Below are 18,725 nucleotides of genomic sequence, written 5' to 3'. Positions count from 1 at the left end.
CCAGCCACCAAACACCAAGGGTCATGATGTCAGTTTCAGGCCATGTTAAAAACCAGATTTTTCCGACAAAATCTCAAAATATGAATTTCTTTTCGATCCCAATTCAGGGTTTGTTTCTTTTTCAAAACCGAGCGACAGTGAAACAATAGCAGTAATTGGAACGTAACAATAAGCAATTGTGACATCACAGGCATCAACTGGCTTGTCGCAGACATGCAAGGAACTGTGTTTATAAAACAACTAAATCGAGCATACAATAAATTGATGCAAATGTACAATAAATAATATTAGACAGATAACAATGTTAAAAGATAGGCAGTCTAAGGATAAAAGGGTTGACAACAATAGGTACGAAAGCGGTTGGAATATTTCATGTTACGTGGTGACGTATTGATTCCGTTATTTAGATGTTAAAATTAAGCGGAAACACATGTTTTGGGTGTAGTTCATGATTGCGGCGAAAAATTGTGAAATAATATTGAAATTACAAATCACAAGCTGAAATGCCATGAGTGGGACTGACAACTTTATCGCTGGTTGTGATTTCTATGGTTATGGAATTTGGTTTCCCGAAAACAAAATAGACAGAAAAGATCACCAAGTGCTTCAGGACAAGAAAGAATATGACTAGCGAAAAAAACATGTGAACGTGGCAAAACAAATAAAAATCGTCACTACAAGGTTTAAACACTGGAGCGGAGTATTGAGAGTGGGTGTAAGCGTATATGCCGAAACTATAAGATACATGATCCTGTAAATAAACCTTATTGGGACGTAAAAGACTTGGAACAACTCGCGAGCTCGTTCGGGTCCAACGACACCATGGTTAACTCTGTGGATCCTCCGAACCGACGAAAGTTTTTGCTGAGTAATGTCACAAAAACATGCATCGGCGAAGGTAATATTGTGTGGTAATGTGGAAGCCATTGATATAGATCGCTGTGGTCCATATGGTGACCCTGTGGAAAACCCCTGATCTTAACATTCAAGTTTGTGGCTAGAACGACAAATACTAAAGTTTCGTTAAAATCTGAACGCAATAAAAGTGCTCGGTGTCAACTTTCAATGCTTTCGGCGGAAGAGGGCGGTGACGTAAGCTCGCATGAGTTTCACAATCTCGTTAACTTGTTCTGCGGTGAAGGAAATGTCCCCTCTTGACTCGGTCTGAAGTCTGAAAACATTCGCAGATCCCGCTCCGAAAGACTGGATCCTGAGAGGAAGACACAATAACATGTTCAACTCAAGGAATGTAGCTGCAAAATCTTGTTTAATTGTTTGGAACAGTGGTTCTGAGACTTTTCAAACGTCAGAGCCGAATTCGAAACCGGCCGCAGCAAACCCGAGACCCTATTTGAAAACTTTTTATGTAAGTGGGCATTTGACCGAATCAAACATTTGGGCCGTAGTTTACCAACAATTTTGTTTTCTGACGCCAAATAAACTGCAGGGAAATATGGACTCCACGTTACCCCACTACTATGGTTATGGTAAGTTTATGTTTCGTAAAATAAACTGCATTATATTCATAAGACCGATAAGCAGAAACGTTGAGAGCCAATAACTCCAACAAGTTTCGTGTCTTCCCGCGTTAAAAACGAACCATTGTGTTCGATCAAACTTACTTTTCATATGAGAAATGATCCAGGGACTGTGAGTGACCTCATTTGAACACAGTTGCTCCCTGCGCCGATATCGCCAGAGTGAGAAGGGTTTGACCGAACTGCGCGTCGTGATTTTCAACTTTAAACAAGTAGGATCCGTATCCGGGCCACCGACGTGCAAGGTTAACATATTCAGCCTGAAACAAATTGTTGAGATAAAAGGAATTAGACGGAATGAAGAGAACGCGAAATATGCTGAACATAAAATTATGCGAATAATATTTAAACATCAAGCAGCCAAATACAATGCCAATAAATATCAACCACGGGCAGAGATGCACCGACATCCAATAACACAAAACTCCAGTCTTATTGTTTAGTGAGATTATTGTGATACTGACCACGGCGTCTTCTTGCGGCATTCCTCTCAATCTCCTCCATCTATCCAGGACGTTTGATTTGACATCCTGCAGTTCCTCCAGGAAGAGAGTCCTCTTCATCTCACCGCTCTCACCTTCCTCCTTCACCTTCTTCATCCCTCTCTTCCGGAACGTGTTGAAAAGACTCGACCCCTGAAAGAATTAAAATCTGACGAAACTCTTCGTTGACAAAAACGATTTGTTCAATTTTAACGTTTCGGCCTCAATTAGCTTCGTCCACAAATTAAAATCCTTTGTTGTTTTACTAACTATCAATATACGAGCTAATTTAAAGAATGACGATTAGTTGTGGAATACGATTCATGCGCGGTTGATGCCAACGTCCAAATATAACTCAATTTTCTTTTGAACAAAAACGACTTGAACGCGTGTGAACAATAAATATGCGGAATAAAATGGCACAGGCACCGATAAAACCACAGTTTATCGAGTCAGGCCCCCATGGGAACGGATAACTAGCATGGGATGAAAGGATGTGTTCGAAGTGGGGCAGATCTACGTGGCGAGTTTGAAATTTTACGTAATTTATGAGAACGTCTTAATTATCGAAAAAATCAAATTGAGACCGAAGTTTTACTCACAGAACGTTTCTTGGCTGGCATTGAGTTTGCATTTAATTCATTCGAGAAAGAATCGGTTCGTTTGAAGTAGAAGTCTTCGTTTTCGTTTGTGATCTCGTAAGCGGCCATCAACTTGTTGATTGGATAATATTTGCCAATGTCAGCACTGGAAAATGAAATCCATGTTTTGTATTCGCAAAAGAAGTCTTGAAAATCCATTGGCATTTTTATATTTTTATGCTTTTTGTTGGTTAAACGGAACGAAGCAATGAAGATAAAGTTTCGGCTCCACTTAAATAAACTTACTCAATATTGATTTGATGGTAATTTCCTTCAGCGAATTGCAACCTTAAAGCTGCGATATCTTTCAATACGTCATCAGATAGAGGGTAAAGTCCCTGTATCACTTGTTCGTGGACCTGCAACATTAGGGAAGTTCTGAGTTAATGTTTTTAAGAAAGCTAGAGGTTGTATGAAATTTATTTTCTGCATTGGAAACTCCTGCGTTTAGAAAATACAAAATACAAAAATGAGTAAAATATATATTTTAAGTCAAGCACTCAAGGTCAGTGTTTCCCGAAATTTTTTCGCCAAAGTTATTTGAGTTGAGAAGGAACCCAGACGATTTAAGGTGTCCAGTAGCTCATGTAAGGAATTCTACGGCTCCGTGAAATCCGCGTTGGATGCTAGGTTACCATGACGACAGAATCAACCGAGGCAAGTTTTCAATCAAAAAAACTAAAATCACTGATTGGAAACAGAGAAACTCCCGACTCACGTCTTCGTAAACGAAGTGATATTCGATTGAGTCTTCCCGTGCATCAATCGGATCGAACACACAGTAAAGTTTGAAGTAGAATACCCATTCCGAATCCTTACCGCCACTATCCGGATTCGTTTGTGATTCCGAGTTTGTTCTGTTTAAATTCGAATGTTTCGCGTTACATGAGAAAGGGTTAAATTACATGATGCGAAAATCTACTTTTGTACGATAATATTTTTATTTTCTTCTTTGAGCTGTGTGACCAATTACTTGCAACGAATTTGTAACTAGACTTCTCAAATCAAGTAAAAAAGTTCGAACGGCAACTTACTGTTCGAACTTTGCAACGATATCAGCGAGGAAAGTGTTTGGTTCAATCGCTCTGTCAACATCGCCCTTGTGTTCGAATAATGCGAACGTGTTCTTATTCCCTTCCACGTTCATTCCATGCTGGAGTTTCTGGACAACCTGAACACCAAAGTTGGACGTAAACTGTCTAAAGTAACTCCTCTAATTTAAAGTAAAAATATTTTGTAACTAAAACAACGAAACGCTTCTGAACACATAAAAATGCAGAACATAATTTAATAACAAATATTGAAAAAGAAGCATGTTTGCCACCAACCAACAAAACCAGATCATCAGAAGAAAATACAATTCAAAATTATACAAGAAATACTTCCGAGTGTTCGACATTACAATTTGCAGCAATGCTCTACTTGCCTTTCCAGCAGTGGTGAAAGAGTTAATGTAGATTTCGCATGTTGCGCCACCATAGCAGTTAATCACAGTGACCAGGTCCCTCATCTCCAGCACAGCACAAATCTCAGCAATGGAAGGAACCATCTCACGTCGACGTGACGTCTGCTGACTCAGCGCATTTTCACCGAACTCGGCATAAGCTCCACCAAGAGTACCAGGAAATCGCTCTTGTACCCTGATAACGGATGTTAATAAACAAACGGTGAAAAGGATCCCCGAATAATCATTACTGTACAGATTCCCAGGCATCTTATGGCACATTTGTGTGCAGTCAACAGCGTGAGGTAAGATAACCTGACCCGCTGTAATGCAAAACTACTGCTTAGTAGCAAGTGCTTCTCAGTGGCGCACGCCCCACCAGTTTTGCCCGGCAAAATCGTCGGTGGGCGTGAAAGCTTAAGATATTTCTTGGCTTATCTCTCATTAAACGAGCATTTTGTTTCAAATTCACTGGAAATACAAAGCATTGAGGCAAGCAATAAATTCTGGTTTACCAACAAAAGTGGGATTAGAGATGTTTTAGAATTAGCGCTCAGATCAGATATTCACAAAATTTTCGTCTGCGAAACCTAGAACGATTGTTTAACTTAACCAAGAACCCCCAAATTCAGTAAACCTTTTGTGTTAAGGGTTCCGCGAACTCTACATTGGATAACCAAGTTATTTACACACTTTGGTGACGTCATACCTCTTTAGATGCAGCTTCAGGTAAGACAGCACAGGACGTGATGGGTGGTACGCGCAACACATACAAGCTATGAGATGCCAGTAATGCGGACATGACGTCACATGAAGCTGGTCACACATTTGCTCGTCTGTGGTGAGTTGGAGGGTGTAGATGGCGGTTTGTTTGATTAATTGGAGGTAAAGCTCGTCCTGGAATAGCTTGGAGCCGTGGCACACTCGCATGATCGCCTGAAACGAACAGATAGATGGTTTGTTGGCTGGACGGAGTCGCAATGCTTTTTGATTGTCTGTTTTGAATGCTGATTGACGTCAAGTAAAACTTTGATATAAATTGTGATATGTGAACATCATTCCCCACTCATTGCAAAGGAAGATCCACAATTACCTCACAAACGTCATAACATGTGCAAATATATAGGGGAGGAACTCAATTACAGGCGGGAATTCGAGAAATATCAAAAAGCAAAATTTAAAAACAATTTTTTCAGTTTTTTTACCTGGAGTGATTTCGCTTCCTCCTCAATGTTCTGAAAAGTCCGTTCTTCCATTTGAAGGAGGACGTTAAAAATCCTCACAGCCTCGTCCCTCAACGTGTAGTGGTCGTCACGAGAGGGCACCTGTGAGCAAACATCGGTTGATTATGATTTCTATACCTTTTTTTTCTAAGTAGCGAAACCAATACTTTCATATTTTTTTTTTGAATAATCAACTTGGTTCGTAAGCAACACAACAATATGAGCAATGTTACGTCACAGATAGTTCGGGTAAGATGATGTTGACGTCATCGTGGTTTTATGACAACCACATGGATACTTGCAGCACTATTAAGTTTGCGTTAGCATTGGATTCTGGGACGGATAGTTGTAATAATTGCTGGGTCACCTGTTCGTATGGAAGGGATAGCAAAGGGGATCTTAAAGGTTCGCTTGATTGCCTGAAGATTGGGTTCCTTTTGTAGATTAAGTCGATCTCCTTTTCATTGTCATCTGAACGCTGTTGCAACATACACAAATTTTTAGTCATATTTTCATACACTATGGGCAACATGCTAAATATAAGAGAAATAATGAAATGCTTTGGGCAGAGTCGTTTTGTTAACAACATTGTAATAATATTTCCTGATGTGTTTTTAAAGCAGGTAATTTCAATGCAATAAGCTTTTCGCCTGGCTACCTAAGTGGCAAGATAATCACCAGACACATCACCGACATATTAGATCGAAGCAGTTGCCCTGAAAGCAGATTACTCCAAGCAATAAGCTCAGTTTCAATTCTACACTTCTGTACCTTGATCTTGTCCATTAGGATCTTTGTTTTGGTGATAATCAGAGGTTGTCCATCTATCATAGCCTGGATCTCACTGCTCCAGATGTTCGCGTCTTCCTCTACCTCCGTGCTGAGTCGGAGGGTGTGCTTCCTCCCGTACACCACAATCTCCCACAAACCTGTCTGCGTCTGTAGTGAAATAGAGGTGGCGTAACTTCTAGTATAGAAAGTGTGGATCGAAACTACAGCTGCCGGTCAATGTTCAGTAATATTACACAAAAAATCACATGCTTAAAGGAATCAACGTATATTTCCCTTGTGTTATACCAGACTGATCTTGTTTAAACAAGTGCTTTTTGTGTAGGCAACATACATATTATTAAACTTTATTACATTCGTTTTATGATTTTAATTGTTACGTGTTTTACATGGTGAGACGGAATCGTCCAACTATACAGGATCTCACAGCGAGGTTCGATTAACAAGTGTTCATCTCTAGTAAACACACGAAAGCTCACTTTTACTCCTACATACACCAGGGACTTACAAAGACGTTCTCGTCCGGTGAGGTGACAACACAGAGACTGTTGAGTCCCATCGACCCGATCTTCTGGGCATCGCGGTTGCTGTTCTTGAAATATTCGATCGCGTTTGGTTTCAGAACAAACCACCGACGTTGGTGACTCACTTTCTGCTTCTCGTAAGATGTTTTAAGCAACCAACCTTGCTGTATGAAAGAATCCTGGCCAGCCTGAAAGTGTATTAACAATATTTGAGATTGTGGGCGAGCATGAAGAGTTCTCTTACCACAAAGAAAATATGTATTGAGTTATAAAAGAAAGTGTTACTGACTGTTATTTTCTTGACAAAACTTATTGTGTAATTTTTCTAAAAATTCACTTTGTCGTTTTGATTTGTGACCAATTGTGAAGCAATCATTATAAAACCTGAAGTCAAATGGGATTTGGTTTCTGTCTGTTTAACACGTACCGAGTCGCCAGAACTTGCTGTGTTCTTGCTCTCATTGAGTAAAGTGATCCAGTGATGCATTTCCTCCCCCGAATCACTCGCGAAAGTGTAAACACGTTGCGATGTCGTCACAGTGAACGTGTTCGACTTTCCTGCAGTCACAAACCACTTAATATTATTCACATCTTGTCGCCACGATGCCACGATAGGAGTAATTGGTTCTAATGTAGCATCCATAATGTATCCGATTCCTGAGATTAAAATCAGTGCCAGAACCCCTAAAGCCTATTTATATTGTAACGTCTTTTCCTCAAGAGAAACTGACAACTTGCTCAAATACACGAGAGTCACCTGACACAGATGTTGCGGTTGCCTGGGTAACGGTTTGACCGTCGACCGTCATCAGAGCGTTCTTCGGGTTTGCGAACTCGCTTTCCATGTTTGCTATCTCTTTCTCCGTGCTCGATACAATCTTCATCAACATGCTGCGGAAAAAAAGTTCCACTCAATAACATTTCACAGTATTTTCAGTGAAAGTCCGCACTGCATCCAAAGACTTTTTACCAAACGTTGGCGATTCTGGTTTAAACTCACCTGTACCATTCCCCCGCCTCCTCGCTCGATTCCGCCGAAAGGTGGTGCACTTTTGATGACGTCATAATGATGTCAATACCATTCTCTTTCTCTGTGACGTCAGTTACGTCGGATATTTGACTGAGGTCGATCGTCCCCCAACACTTTGCGTTCTCTTCGTCGTTATCGTAAAACTTCAACTCCTGGTTGCGCAGCGTGAACCATCTGGATTTGGTTATTTGTTGTTGTACCTTGTTTAGTGTTTTGTTGTTGTACCTTGTTTAGTGTTCAAGCTTCGTGTAACTTAACTGCTACGTAGAACTAACAACGGAAATATAATATGAAATACATCGCCGACCACCAACCTTTTCTGCCAATTCTTCCTTGGGAGAGTTCCTCTCAGAGTTCCTTTGCCACTGTCAGCTTTCTTAAACAGCCAGCCGCACTTTAAACTATCCTGTTTGCTTCTGAAGATCATGAAAGTGCTGTTACTCAGGACGCACCACCGTCTCTTCCACTGGCTCATGAGGCCACCCTATAACAGGTTGTAAGGTTGTGCAATGATGTGTTTTCAAATATCAACCAATCTTCACAGTGGCAGAGGTTGGTGTGACGTTTGCTAGTTTGTTGCTTAAATGTTGTTGGCCAACTTACGTGGAGTTGAATTTTATTTCCATAACAAACTGAGCCATTTAGTTGTTGCACTGATCAATGTGATACGTAACAAGCGAACTGATCAATATCAACAACTGTATTACTATTACATCCTTAAAACGTCACGAAATTTCAGTGCGCCGTGAGAACATATTGGACGAATGCGAGTTGTGAAGACTGGGAACCACGAAGGTGGAAATCTCAGTCCAACATATTATTCCGTCTAACCTTCACGTCGAGGTAGGAATGAAAGTATACGTTGGGACTCCACTTCTCTGCGACCTCCATACCGCCACTAGTGGACGTTCCATCGTCACTCATGTCGTCATCATCGACGTCATCAAACGACGAATCAGTGTAATAACTCTCTATAGTGGGTAAACACCCATGAATAATGTTTAATTATCAACAAGTTTGATTGAAAACACCAGCAATAGTTCAACCCATCAATTCAATACAAAAACATTGATGACGTCACGACAAATCACATGATGTCGTCACTACTTTGCCATAGAAGTAATAGCACCCCGTGTCAAAACTGCGAAATTTTAAAACAAAGCGTTTAAACACTTACCGTCGTCCATATCAGACGTTTTAATGTCTTCCGCTTCGTAATTCTCCTCGTCATCTGGAACAATTCCATCCTGTGTGTTCTGTGGGTCGGGGAAATATTTGTTTACTAACTTTTTCCATGTAAGGTTGAAATTAACCTTTTACACTTGTTGTTAGTTGAGAAACGACAAAAATTAACTTTAAATAATCAAGAATCAAAACCCTTGTCTGTTTGTAGCAAAAGAAAAACGCACACAGGCAACTGCAGAGTTACGTTTTAATAAAATAATATCAAATCGTTTGCTCTTAGCATAAATAAAACGACTGCCATATTGTTGTTTACTAATTGTCACCCAGTGCGAGAATACTTCCCTGCAAACATAAACAATATAACCACAACCTCTTCCCCGTCTCGGAAACTTACAATGTGACTCGTCGCCACTCAGGTAACTGTTACAAAACAACGTGCAAATCAGCTTAAAACAAAAACAAATATCGTACATTCATTTGATCGACGTCATACGATGTGTTATGCATCATTGCGTCCACTTGGCTTTCAAAATCTTCAAAACCCAAATCCTGGAGCAACAAAATGTTTAAAAAACCTTCTTTTTTGTCCATAGTATCGCCAGCACCCCGAACTTTGCTTTGTGGTTGCGAGTAACTCGCTTATGCGTTGCATAAATCACAATATTACGCACTCGGGGGCAATTTAAAATCAATCAGTAAACGCCATTAAACTATAGACCAATTATAATTTAAACGGTAAATTATTTTAAGATGATTTCAGACCTAATACAAGCTGACTTGCTACGTAACGAGGATGACGTCATCGGATTGATTATCGGAATTACAACTGATAAGAATGATCTCGGGTTACGCAAAATCATTTGTTAGTGAATTAAAAAATAGCAACCACCATTAAACAATCGAGCCGGATTGAATTGTTAGTATGGACAAAATAAAATCCTAATAACATTCACAGTGTTGTTTGCACGCAAACAACTTATATTTGTAACCTGTAGAATGTCCATTCCTCTGTTTTTGTCTGCCTTCTCGTCGGGGTAATATTCCTCACCCACGTTCGTTACAAATTCATCGGTTGCTTCAGGTTGATCCTGATTAAAAATTATTAGAGTCAGCAAAACAAACAAAAATTCTTTTTTTGTAAAAATACCAGATTATTTTTTTGCCAACTTAGATTGTTCTTAAATACCTTCCAGTATTCTGAATCATATTATGACATCACAACACTTATTCTCACCACTTCCAGCGCAAGACTCTCCCTGGCCTCGCTTCGTCGATGCATCTGCGCGATCTCAAGTTCAAGTTGGAAGATCCTCTCCATCTCCTCCCGTTCCGCATCATCAAGCTCCTCCTCTCCACCGGATGAGAGCATCCTCTTGTTTACGGTTGAGTAAGCACTGTCTACGTCAGCGGAATCTATGACGGCGTCGAGTGACGCAAGAGCCGATTCCTGCCCGAAGAGATAGGCGAGTTGTTTTATTACAATAGAAATATGATTTGAATCTCTTGCTGGCGGAAACCAAGAAACAATTCAATTAAAAGTTCCAAGTGTTAGAAAGTAACCAACCCAAAAAGCAAGTATTTTGTTTAAAAGAACAAGATTTGTTTCACAAAAACGTATACGTAGCACACACAAGCACCCACGTGTTCGCCATCCATGGATTTGCGTGGGCTGTACATTTTTTCACAAGGTGGGGGCGGTGGGGGTGAAGGAAGACCCTCAGCGTCCTCCTCCAATCCGTTCTCCGTCGCTTCCCTGGCCATTTCAGCCTCTCTCGCCATCTGGAAAGGGGAAATTTCACCAGATAATCAGAGAGTGACCAAGGATTGTGGGAATGATTACCACACAGAAAATATTGCACTTTTCGTGTTACTTGTACAAACATGTCAACCAATTGCTAAAATAAATCTTTTCAGTATTTCCACTGCAAAAATCAGATTGTTGAGATTTAAAGCAATTTGGTGTCTGGGTTTCTTCAAACAATCAACACAGGAAAGGTAACTTTTCCTTCTATGCAAGGAAATCAGAAAATTTTAAGGTTTTTTTTACCACCTCTTGTTCCTGTTTCTCTCTTCGCCTTTTTTCTTCTTCCTCCCTCGCGAGTCTCTCCCGTTCCAAGCGCGCCTACAGAAACCATTTTCTTGTCTTAGTTTATTCAAAAAACCTAATTTTTGAGAACAATTCGCCCAACTTTTGAAACCTCAACAAACTTATTGCAAACACAAAGTCAAACTTTAAATATTAGCCAAACAATTTATGTGGAAATTCTTAAAAGTGGAGGAAACCGTTCTGTTCCAGGATTCTTACACAATGTTATTGTGACCTTTAAATTTATAAAGCTGGGGGGTAAAAGGAAAGTAAGGGACGGACAAACCTGTTCCTCCCTCTGTTTCCTCTCCCTTTCCATTTGTTCCTTAAGAGCCTTGAGTTGTCTGTGTTTCTCAAGCAGGATCTAAATAATGGGAAGGTGTAAATATGAAGGTTGCCATGGAAATCGTATCATCAAATGCACACAATGACTTTTTACACAAAGTGACAGTGCTTTGGGTGTATTTAGTATTTTAAGTAGAAAATCGTAAACTCCAAGTGTGTTTATTGATAGTATGTTTGTCCAACAATGTTGCGTCAAGTTTCCTTGCCAGCAAGCATCAATCACTGAAAAGAGGTCACGCAAATGTTTGGCATGTGACAACTAATATGACACGCATGGGTTGTGTACTCCTGTATTAAACTACCAACAGCATTGAAACCATCCAAAAACAGCAACATCCTACCTTAAACATCTTCCGGGCTGCCCGCCCTCTCGTGTATTTCTGGAAGACGATCGTCGCCTCCGCCCTTTTTCTCTCCCTCTCTCGTTTTTCTGCGAGAAGAAGTTTGAATAATTTTCTTGCTTTCCTTCCTCTCTCGAATTTCTGCATTGTGATGATCGCCTTGTGAACTCGTTTGAACTTCCTCCGCGCAACAAACCCCTGAATAATGGCGGGAAAATAACAAACAAGTTTTTATGCAGACCCCCAAAAAACTAGGGTTTCACAAAAGATATGAAGGCACTGAATTTGTCTGTAAACTTTTTGTGCGACAGGCACACGAGAACAGAACAAATAAATTGATAACGTTAACCATAGTAAGAAACGTTGGTATTTACTTCTTTTACTTTGGGGACTCCCAGACAATTAAAAAAACCTCACTGTGTTTCGCGTTAGGCCAAGTAATATTTTACGCCACTTGGTGTCGTTGTTGTTCCATAATATTGGCATGCATTCGATCGCGATACTTGAACCCACAGAAATCATACAAATTGCTTACTCGCACGAATCGTTGTGTGTGTACGATGTTCTTCTTCAGGCGAAGAAAGTATTTTCGCGCCGCTACAGCTCTCATCACTGATTGGATGATAATAGCGGCACGTGACACCTTTTCAAATCGCGCCTTTTCCAACTTTTGTTCGAGAATTTCCTTCATGAACGCCTGCAGAGTTAAAATATCCAACGTTACGTCATTATCAATAAAAATAACACAGAATGTAAACATTGTTCGAGGCAATTGCGCGGTTACGCAGGGTTTTCGCATAAGACCCTTGAGTGAAATATCTGCCAGCAGTTCGCGACTTAAACCAAGACGGCAAATACTTTACACCTGTGAAGAATGGATCTTGTTCAAATCCCACCTTTGTATTTCCGAGTCTCCAATTCGTCCCTTCGGGGTCAACCAAGTTCAAAACTTCCTTGCTGTGATCACGTGGTTCGTTGGATGACGACAGAGCGCAAATCATTCCGTATCTTAATGGTCAAAACATTTAGCAGTTAAGCGACAGAGACTGGTGTGACTTAATGCATGATTTGTGGTCAAACATGCACATTTTAAATGGTCGAAAGTGGAGGAAATTTCTACACATGAATTTTTAGTTATTACTAGATTGATGCCGCGTGAAAGTAACAACCAATCACAGACCTGGATCACAGACCAGTTCTAGATAGTCACGTGACCCACCTGTCAAGAAAGTCTTTGTACAACCGCCTGACCGGAAAGCCAGCCTTCCTCACTCTCACAGTTTCCAACATTCCCGAATAACGAAGTTGGTTTAGAACGACCCCGGGGTTGAAGTTCTCCGCCACCTAGTGGTGAATAACAAGTTTGTTACAAACTTTCTGATCGCGGCGACTTCTGCTGATATTTTTGTTGCTTTTGAACGGGATTGTGATTGTTAATATTTATGTTTATTTGCGTATATTATGTGCATTAAATTTCCTTGTTCCTGCGCAACACAGGAAAAATAACAAAAGTTAATTATTTATGTAACTAAGGTACCCACATATGCATTTTATACATTGTGAACATTTTACAAGTAATCACCTTCTCCACATTTGGTTTCACGCATCTCACGAAGAACGGACTTGCAGATGAAAGTCTTTCCATTAAAGCGTGGAGGGATTTCTGTCAAATTGTTAAATGTATGGAAAATCCAAATTAACTTCAACTGTAGAAAGAGAACTTACTTTAAAGTGGTCACTTGCTGTTACGGCTGACTGCTTTTTCCGACCTTTCCCGGAGTCTTCCGAAGTTCCCCGAACTTTCTCAAACATGTCGTAGATAAGATCACAGCTATGAAAAATAATGTCACGAGTTTTTTTTTAGATAATTAAATTAGTTAAAATATAAACCTGGAATCCTTCAACAAGCCGAGTAAATCATCACGAAATGTATCGCGGTTTTTCTCCAGGAAGCCATCGATATTGTAGAGAACCTGCAATATTAAGTTAGCCATCACCCACGAACGCATAAAGCAAAAACGTTTGGGAATACCCAATCTCAACCTAGCCTTAATCCAACTTCAACTTCAACCCAGCCTCAACCCAACCTCAACCCAGCCTCAGCCCTTACCTCCCCAGCGTAATGTCGAATCCCGAACTGGTTTCCGGTCACTCGAGGTTTCACGTAGAAGGGATTTTTCTGCGAAAAAAACAGAGTTAAAGTTGTGACGTAACAAAGCGGACACTAGTGCTTTAAACTCGAAATACCGAGTTGTTGAGAAAGTTGTGACGTAACAAAGTAGGGTGAATAATATGTTTTTTCTTACCGCATGTTGGTTGTGGAGTTTCCGCAGCAGGGATTTGTCCGTTCCTTTCGGAAATCTACTCTCCTCGTTAATAAGTGACATCAAACCGAGGTTTTTCTCCACCAGGTCGAGACACTCACTGTTATCTGACCACTGGACGTCGCACCAGTCTATACCTTCCCTGTAAAGTGGAAGATTGTGAAATGGTGGCAACATTGGTCAAGCGCCCGACTCATATACCAGTAGGAACCTGATCGGGATTCATTGCCAGGATATCCTGGGTTCGAATCCCGGTGTGGTTAAAAACGATTATAAAATGGTTGGGATTGAAATCACAAAAACCCCACAAATAAGTTAACAAATTTACTAGGGTTCGTGTGCAGGATAGCATGGGTTCGAGTCCCAACGTGGTATGTTAAGATAAAGCGAAAGGTTATTCCCCACAAATATTACCACGACCGAAGATATAAAATACAGGCGAAAAAGTGAAAAATGTAGAGAAAAAAAATACAGAAAAGGTTTTTTAGGTCCTTAATTAATCTAAATAACAAGTGGAGGGGAATGGGAAGATTGCATGGTTTCCATTTTTTGTTGCATTAATTTGTGCTTTCCAATGCAGTAAGTGATGTTTTACGAAGACTCACTTGTTGTATTCGATTTGTTCCAAGCTGAAAATGTGCCGGTTAAAAAATTCCTGTAGTTTTTCGTTTTCAAAGTTGATGCAGAATTGCTCGAAACGATTCACCTGAAAACAACACATGTAGACCCGGCGATAGAAGGTGACTGAATGATTGCAAAGATTTCAGTACTTTCTCACACAATACATTGATGCAACAAGAACAAATAATGTATATCTTAAATTAGAAAGTAACTAAGCAACCCTTCAGCAAAACAAACTTATATGTCCACGTTTCTGGGCTCTTAAAATGTAAAAAAACGTTTGTAATTTCGACTTGAAACGAAACACTGCTGGTTTTAAAGCAATTAAAGCAACTGCAGTGTAACTCTAGCTGAAATGTATTGTTAATTTAAAGGAACTTTTCTTGTGGCAACCCTCGCCGGATGGCAGACGTAACTTCGGTTGCAATAAAAACATTTTATACAAGAAGAACTTTTTCTTCATACAATCAAAGCAACTTCGTTACCGAGAAGTTTTCAAAACCGAAAATATCGAGAATTCCGATGAAATGGAAGTCGTCCGGTCCCTTGATGCGGTGATTCACCTTCGAGATTATCCAACGGAATAATTGGGAGTAGAGCGCCATAGAAAGGGAGTCACGTGAGTCGCAGGCCTGCCAATCAGAGACAAGGAATATAGTATTTCATGGGTTCGACTATAGTTGCACAGGATGTAATACAAAGAAAATTGTGTGCATTTTTTGGAACTTCTCATTAACATAGTATGAATATATAGACGTGTAACTCTTTAAAACGTTGGCGTTTGAGCTGAATATGATATTTATTCTTGTTCAAATGTTGACGCGTGACTGTGGGAACGAATTGCTGACTCATGCTTACGTAGATCCGCAAGTGCTGAGTAACCGGGTCAGGACTGTTCAAAGCTTTAATGACGTAAGACAGATTTACACAAACATTTGGACAGTTTGTTTACACAACACCACAAGTGCCGAGCTAAAAAGAAAAATCGTTTTCCGTTTTATGACAACCACGTGGATACTTGCAGCACTAATAAGTTTGCGTTAGCATTGGATTCTGGGACGGATAGTTGTAATAATTGCTGGTTCACCTGTTTGTATGGAAGGGATAGCAAAGGGGATCTTAAAGGTTCGCTTGATTGCCTGAAGATTGGGTTCCTTTTGTAGATTAAGTCGATCTCCTTTTCATTGTCATCTGAACGCTGTTGCAACATACACAAATTTTTAGTCATATTTTCATACACTATGGCCAACATGCTAAATATAAGTGAAATAATGAAATGTTTTGGGCAGAGTCGTTTTGTTAACAACATTGTAACAGAATGTTTCGCGTTACATGAGAAAGGGTTAAATTTTATGTTGGCGGGGAAGCAATTAAAAACATTTGGTAGTCAGATGCAAACGACATGATTTTGAAACATCCCAAGTTTCCATGTTTGATAAAAAAAATTCAAATATTTTAAATATTTACGAAATCTACTTTGTACGATAATATTTTTATTTTCTTCTTTGAGCTGTGTGACCAATTGCTTGCAACGAATTTGTAACTAGACTTCTCAAATCAAGTAAAAAGTTCCAACGGCAACTTACTGTTCGAACTTTGCAACGATATCAGCGAGGAAAGTGTTTGGTTCAATCGCTCTGTCAACATCGCCCTTGTGTTCGAATAATGCGAACGTGTTCTTATTCCGTTCCACGTTCATTCCATGCTGGAGTTTCTGGACAACCTGAACACCAAAGTTGGACGTAAACTGTCTAAAGTAACTCCTCTAATTTAAAATTGGCAGGATAACACAGGTAGTTTGGCAATCATACACTGGCTTCTTATGAAAGTATAAAAGGATGTTTGAAGTACGTATTGTGAAGAATGGCAATATACAGCATAGGTAATGAAGTACTGCAATATACAAGCGAATGAATCATGCACAATAGCATTTACATGTAAGTACCATCTCTCGGATATTGGGGGAGTCTACGATTTCGAGAAGGATAGCGAGGAACTGGGTCGCTTTCAACAAAATCATGTGCACTGTGTTCTTCACAAGTTGTTGTGTTATCATGGTCATATGTAAAATATGGGTGATCATTATCTGTATGTACATCATGTTGTGATGTTTTGTTTATTTTCTTAAAGAATGATGAATTTCTTGTCACTGTTTTGTGTTTGTTTTGTACTCTGATCATTGTGCCTTTTATGTGTGTAACAGTGAATGGTGTTGGATTGTAAGGAAGCATTAATTTGCCTTCTTTTTTTTTTTTCAAAAGAACCTTATCGCCAATTTGAAAATGTGATTCTTTTGCATGTGAATGGTTGTCAGCATATTTCTTCATTTTCATTTTTGCTTTCTCATCTCTGTCACGAAGTTGTGTGTCTTCTTTCATGTCATCAACATGAGGAATAGTGATTTTTATTTTCCTTCCAAGTAGGAGTTCTGCAGGGCTCACTTGTGTAGTAGAATGAGGTGTAGCTCTGTAGTTTCTCAGAAATTGATGTAGATTACTTTTCCACAAGTTAGTTTCAGCATTCATGATTCTTACAGCTTTGTTGAGAGTTTTCATAAATCTTTATGCTTCAGCATTTGCCTTTGGCCAATGTGGAGTGATTTTGCGATGAGTAAATCCAAGTTGTTTTGCAAAATTCTTGAATTCATAGCTGGTAAATGGTGGACCATTATCTGTTTTTAGGATGTCTGGTATTCCAAAACATGAAAATGTCTTTTCCAATACTGGAATGACTGAGGTTGCTTTTGTTGACTTGATTACTTCGACAATTGGATATCTGGAATATTCATCAATTAATACAAAAAGATATTCTCCTGATGGAAATGGACCAGAAAAATCTAGACTGAGTTCTTTCCATGGACTTTTTGGCAGTTCTGACATTTGCAGTGGTTCATAGTTGTTGGTAACTGTAGCAGCTTGACAGTATATACAATCTTTGACTGTTTCTTCCACTGTTTTGTCAATTCCAGGGAACCATATGTGTTCTCGGAGGAGTTTCTTGGTTTTGACACTTCCTTGGTGTCCTTCATGTGCCAATTTAATGACTTTCTTTTGTAACATTTTTGGAATAACTATTTTTGTACCTTTTAGAAGGAGATCATCCTCTGTTACTACCAGTTCATTTCTGATTAACAATATGGTTTTAGGTTTGGATCATCCAAATTTGCTTTCCATTTGTTGTTTCTTGTCAATTCAATAACTTTCTGAAGTACTTCATCTTTTTGCAAGGCTTCTTGTATGTCAGCTTTTGTCATTGCTGTTGGTATAGCTGATGTTGCAATGAAATTTATGTATAATTCAGTATCATTTGTTTCTTTGACAGAATGGTGAGTGATAGGATGTCGTGACATGTAATCTGCTGGATTATCTTTGCCAGGACGGTATACAACTTTCAAATTGTATGGTTGCAATCTCAAATTCCATCTTTCAATTCTTGCTAGAGGTTTTGATGATGGGTTTTTGAATATCAATTCTAATGGCTTGTGATCTGTCACAAGAGTAAATGGTTTTTGTATTCCATACAAATACAAGTGAAAATGTTCACATCCCCAGACAATTGCTAAAGCTTCACGTTCTGTTTGTGAATATCTTTGTTCAACGGGTGTGAGCACTTTGCTTGCATAAGCCACAATATAGAGATTATTATCTTCATCTCTTTGAGTAAGGACAGCACCTAACCCAACTGGATTTGCATCGACTATCAACTCAGTTTCTTTTTGTTAATCAAAATAGCGTATGACTGACTTGTTTGTCAAACTGTCTTTCAGTTGTTGCAATGCTTCATCATGTTTGGAGTTCCACTTCCAAGTACAGTTCTTGTGTGTTAATTCTCTCAATGGTTGAGTGATTGTAGCATAATCTTTAATTAATCTGGAACAGTAGTTAGCTAATCCCAGTAAGCTTCTTACTTCTTGTACTGATTTGGGAGTTTCAGCATTTTTAATTGCTTCAATCTTTTTCTCTTGAGCATAGATTCCAGTTTTGCTCATAACAAATCCAAAAAATTCAAGTTTAGACTTGTTGAACTCACATTTTTTCTTGTTTAATGTAAGATTTTTCAGTCTCAAAATATTGAGTACAGCAATGAGACTTTTATCATGTTCAGCTTTAGTTTTTCCAAATACAATGATGTCATCACTTACATTCAATGCAC

At 39.4% G+C, this 18,725-nt stretch overlaps 1 protein-coding gene across 1 annotated transcript; it reads right to left on the bottom strand.

Annotated features, from left to right (window-relative positions):
- Window positions 1–1,062: 1,062 nt before the first annotated feature.
- Window positions 1,063–17,098, bottom strand: LOC145907418 (unconventional myosin-X-like). The gene is given in 40 exon segments (XM_082994833.1): window positions 1,063–1,210; window positions 1,623–1,798; window positions 2,003–2,173; window positions 2,623–2,767; window positions 2,908–3,020; window positions 3,380–3,518; window positions 3,696–3,832; window positions 4,088–4,301; window positions 4,815–5,041; window positions 5,311–5,430; window positions 5,696–5,806; window positions 6,100–6,267; window positions 6,626–6,829; window positions 7,069–7,199; window positions 7,399–7,532; window positions 7,642–7,845; window positions 7,986–8,155; window positions 8,503–8,642; window positions 8,849–8,927; window positions 9,328–9,405; window positions 9,846–9,944; window positions 10,094–10,303; window positions 10,498–10,635; window positions 10,904–10,978; window positions 11,229–11,306; window positions 11,629–11,826; window positions 12,164–12,325; window positions 12,525–12,636; window positions 12,848–12,972; window positions 13,211–13,291; window positions 13,354–13,459; window positions 13,519–13,601; window positions 13,739–13,807; window positions 13,935–14,094; window positions 14,558–14,658; window positions 15,059–15,205; window positions 15,661–15,826; window positions 16,160–16,296; window positions 16,519–16,659; window positions 16,838–17,098. Coding segments are annotated over 40 exon segments (5,658 nt in total).
- Window positions 17,099–18,725: the final 1,627 nt, after the last annotated feature.

Source organism: Ascidia mentula, chromosome 6 (genome assembly GCF_947561715.1).
Source record: "Ascidia mentula chromosome 6, kaAscMent1.1, whole genome shotgun sequence".
Lineage (NCBI taxonomy): Eukaryota > Metazoa > Chordata > Ascidiacea > Phlebobranchia > Ascidiidae > Ascidia > Ascidia mentula.
Note: the sequence above shows the minus strand (reverse complement) of the source record. Positions and strands in the feature narration are given on the sequence as shown.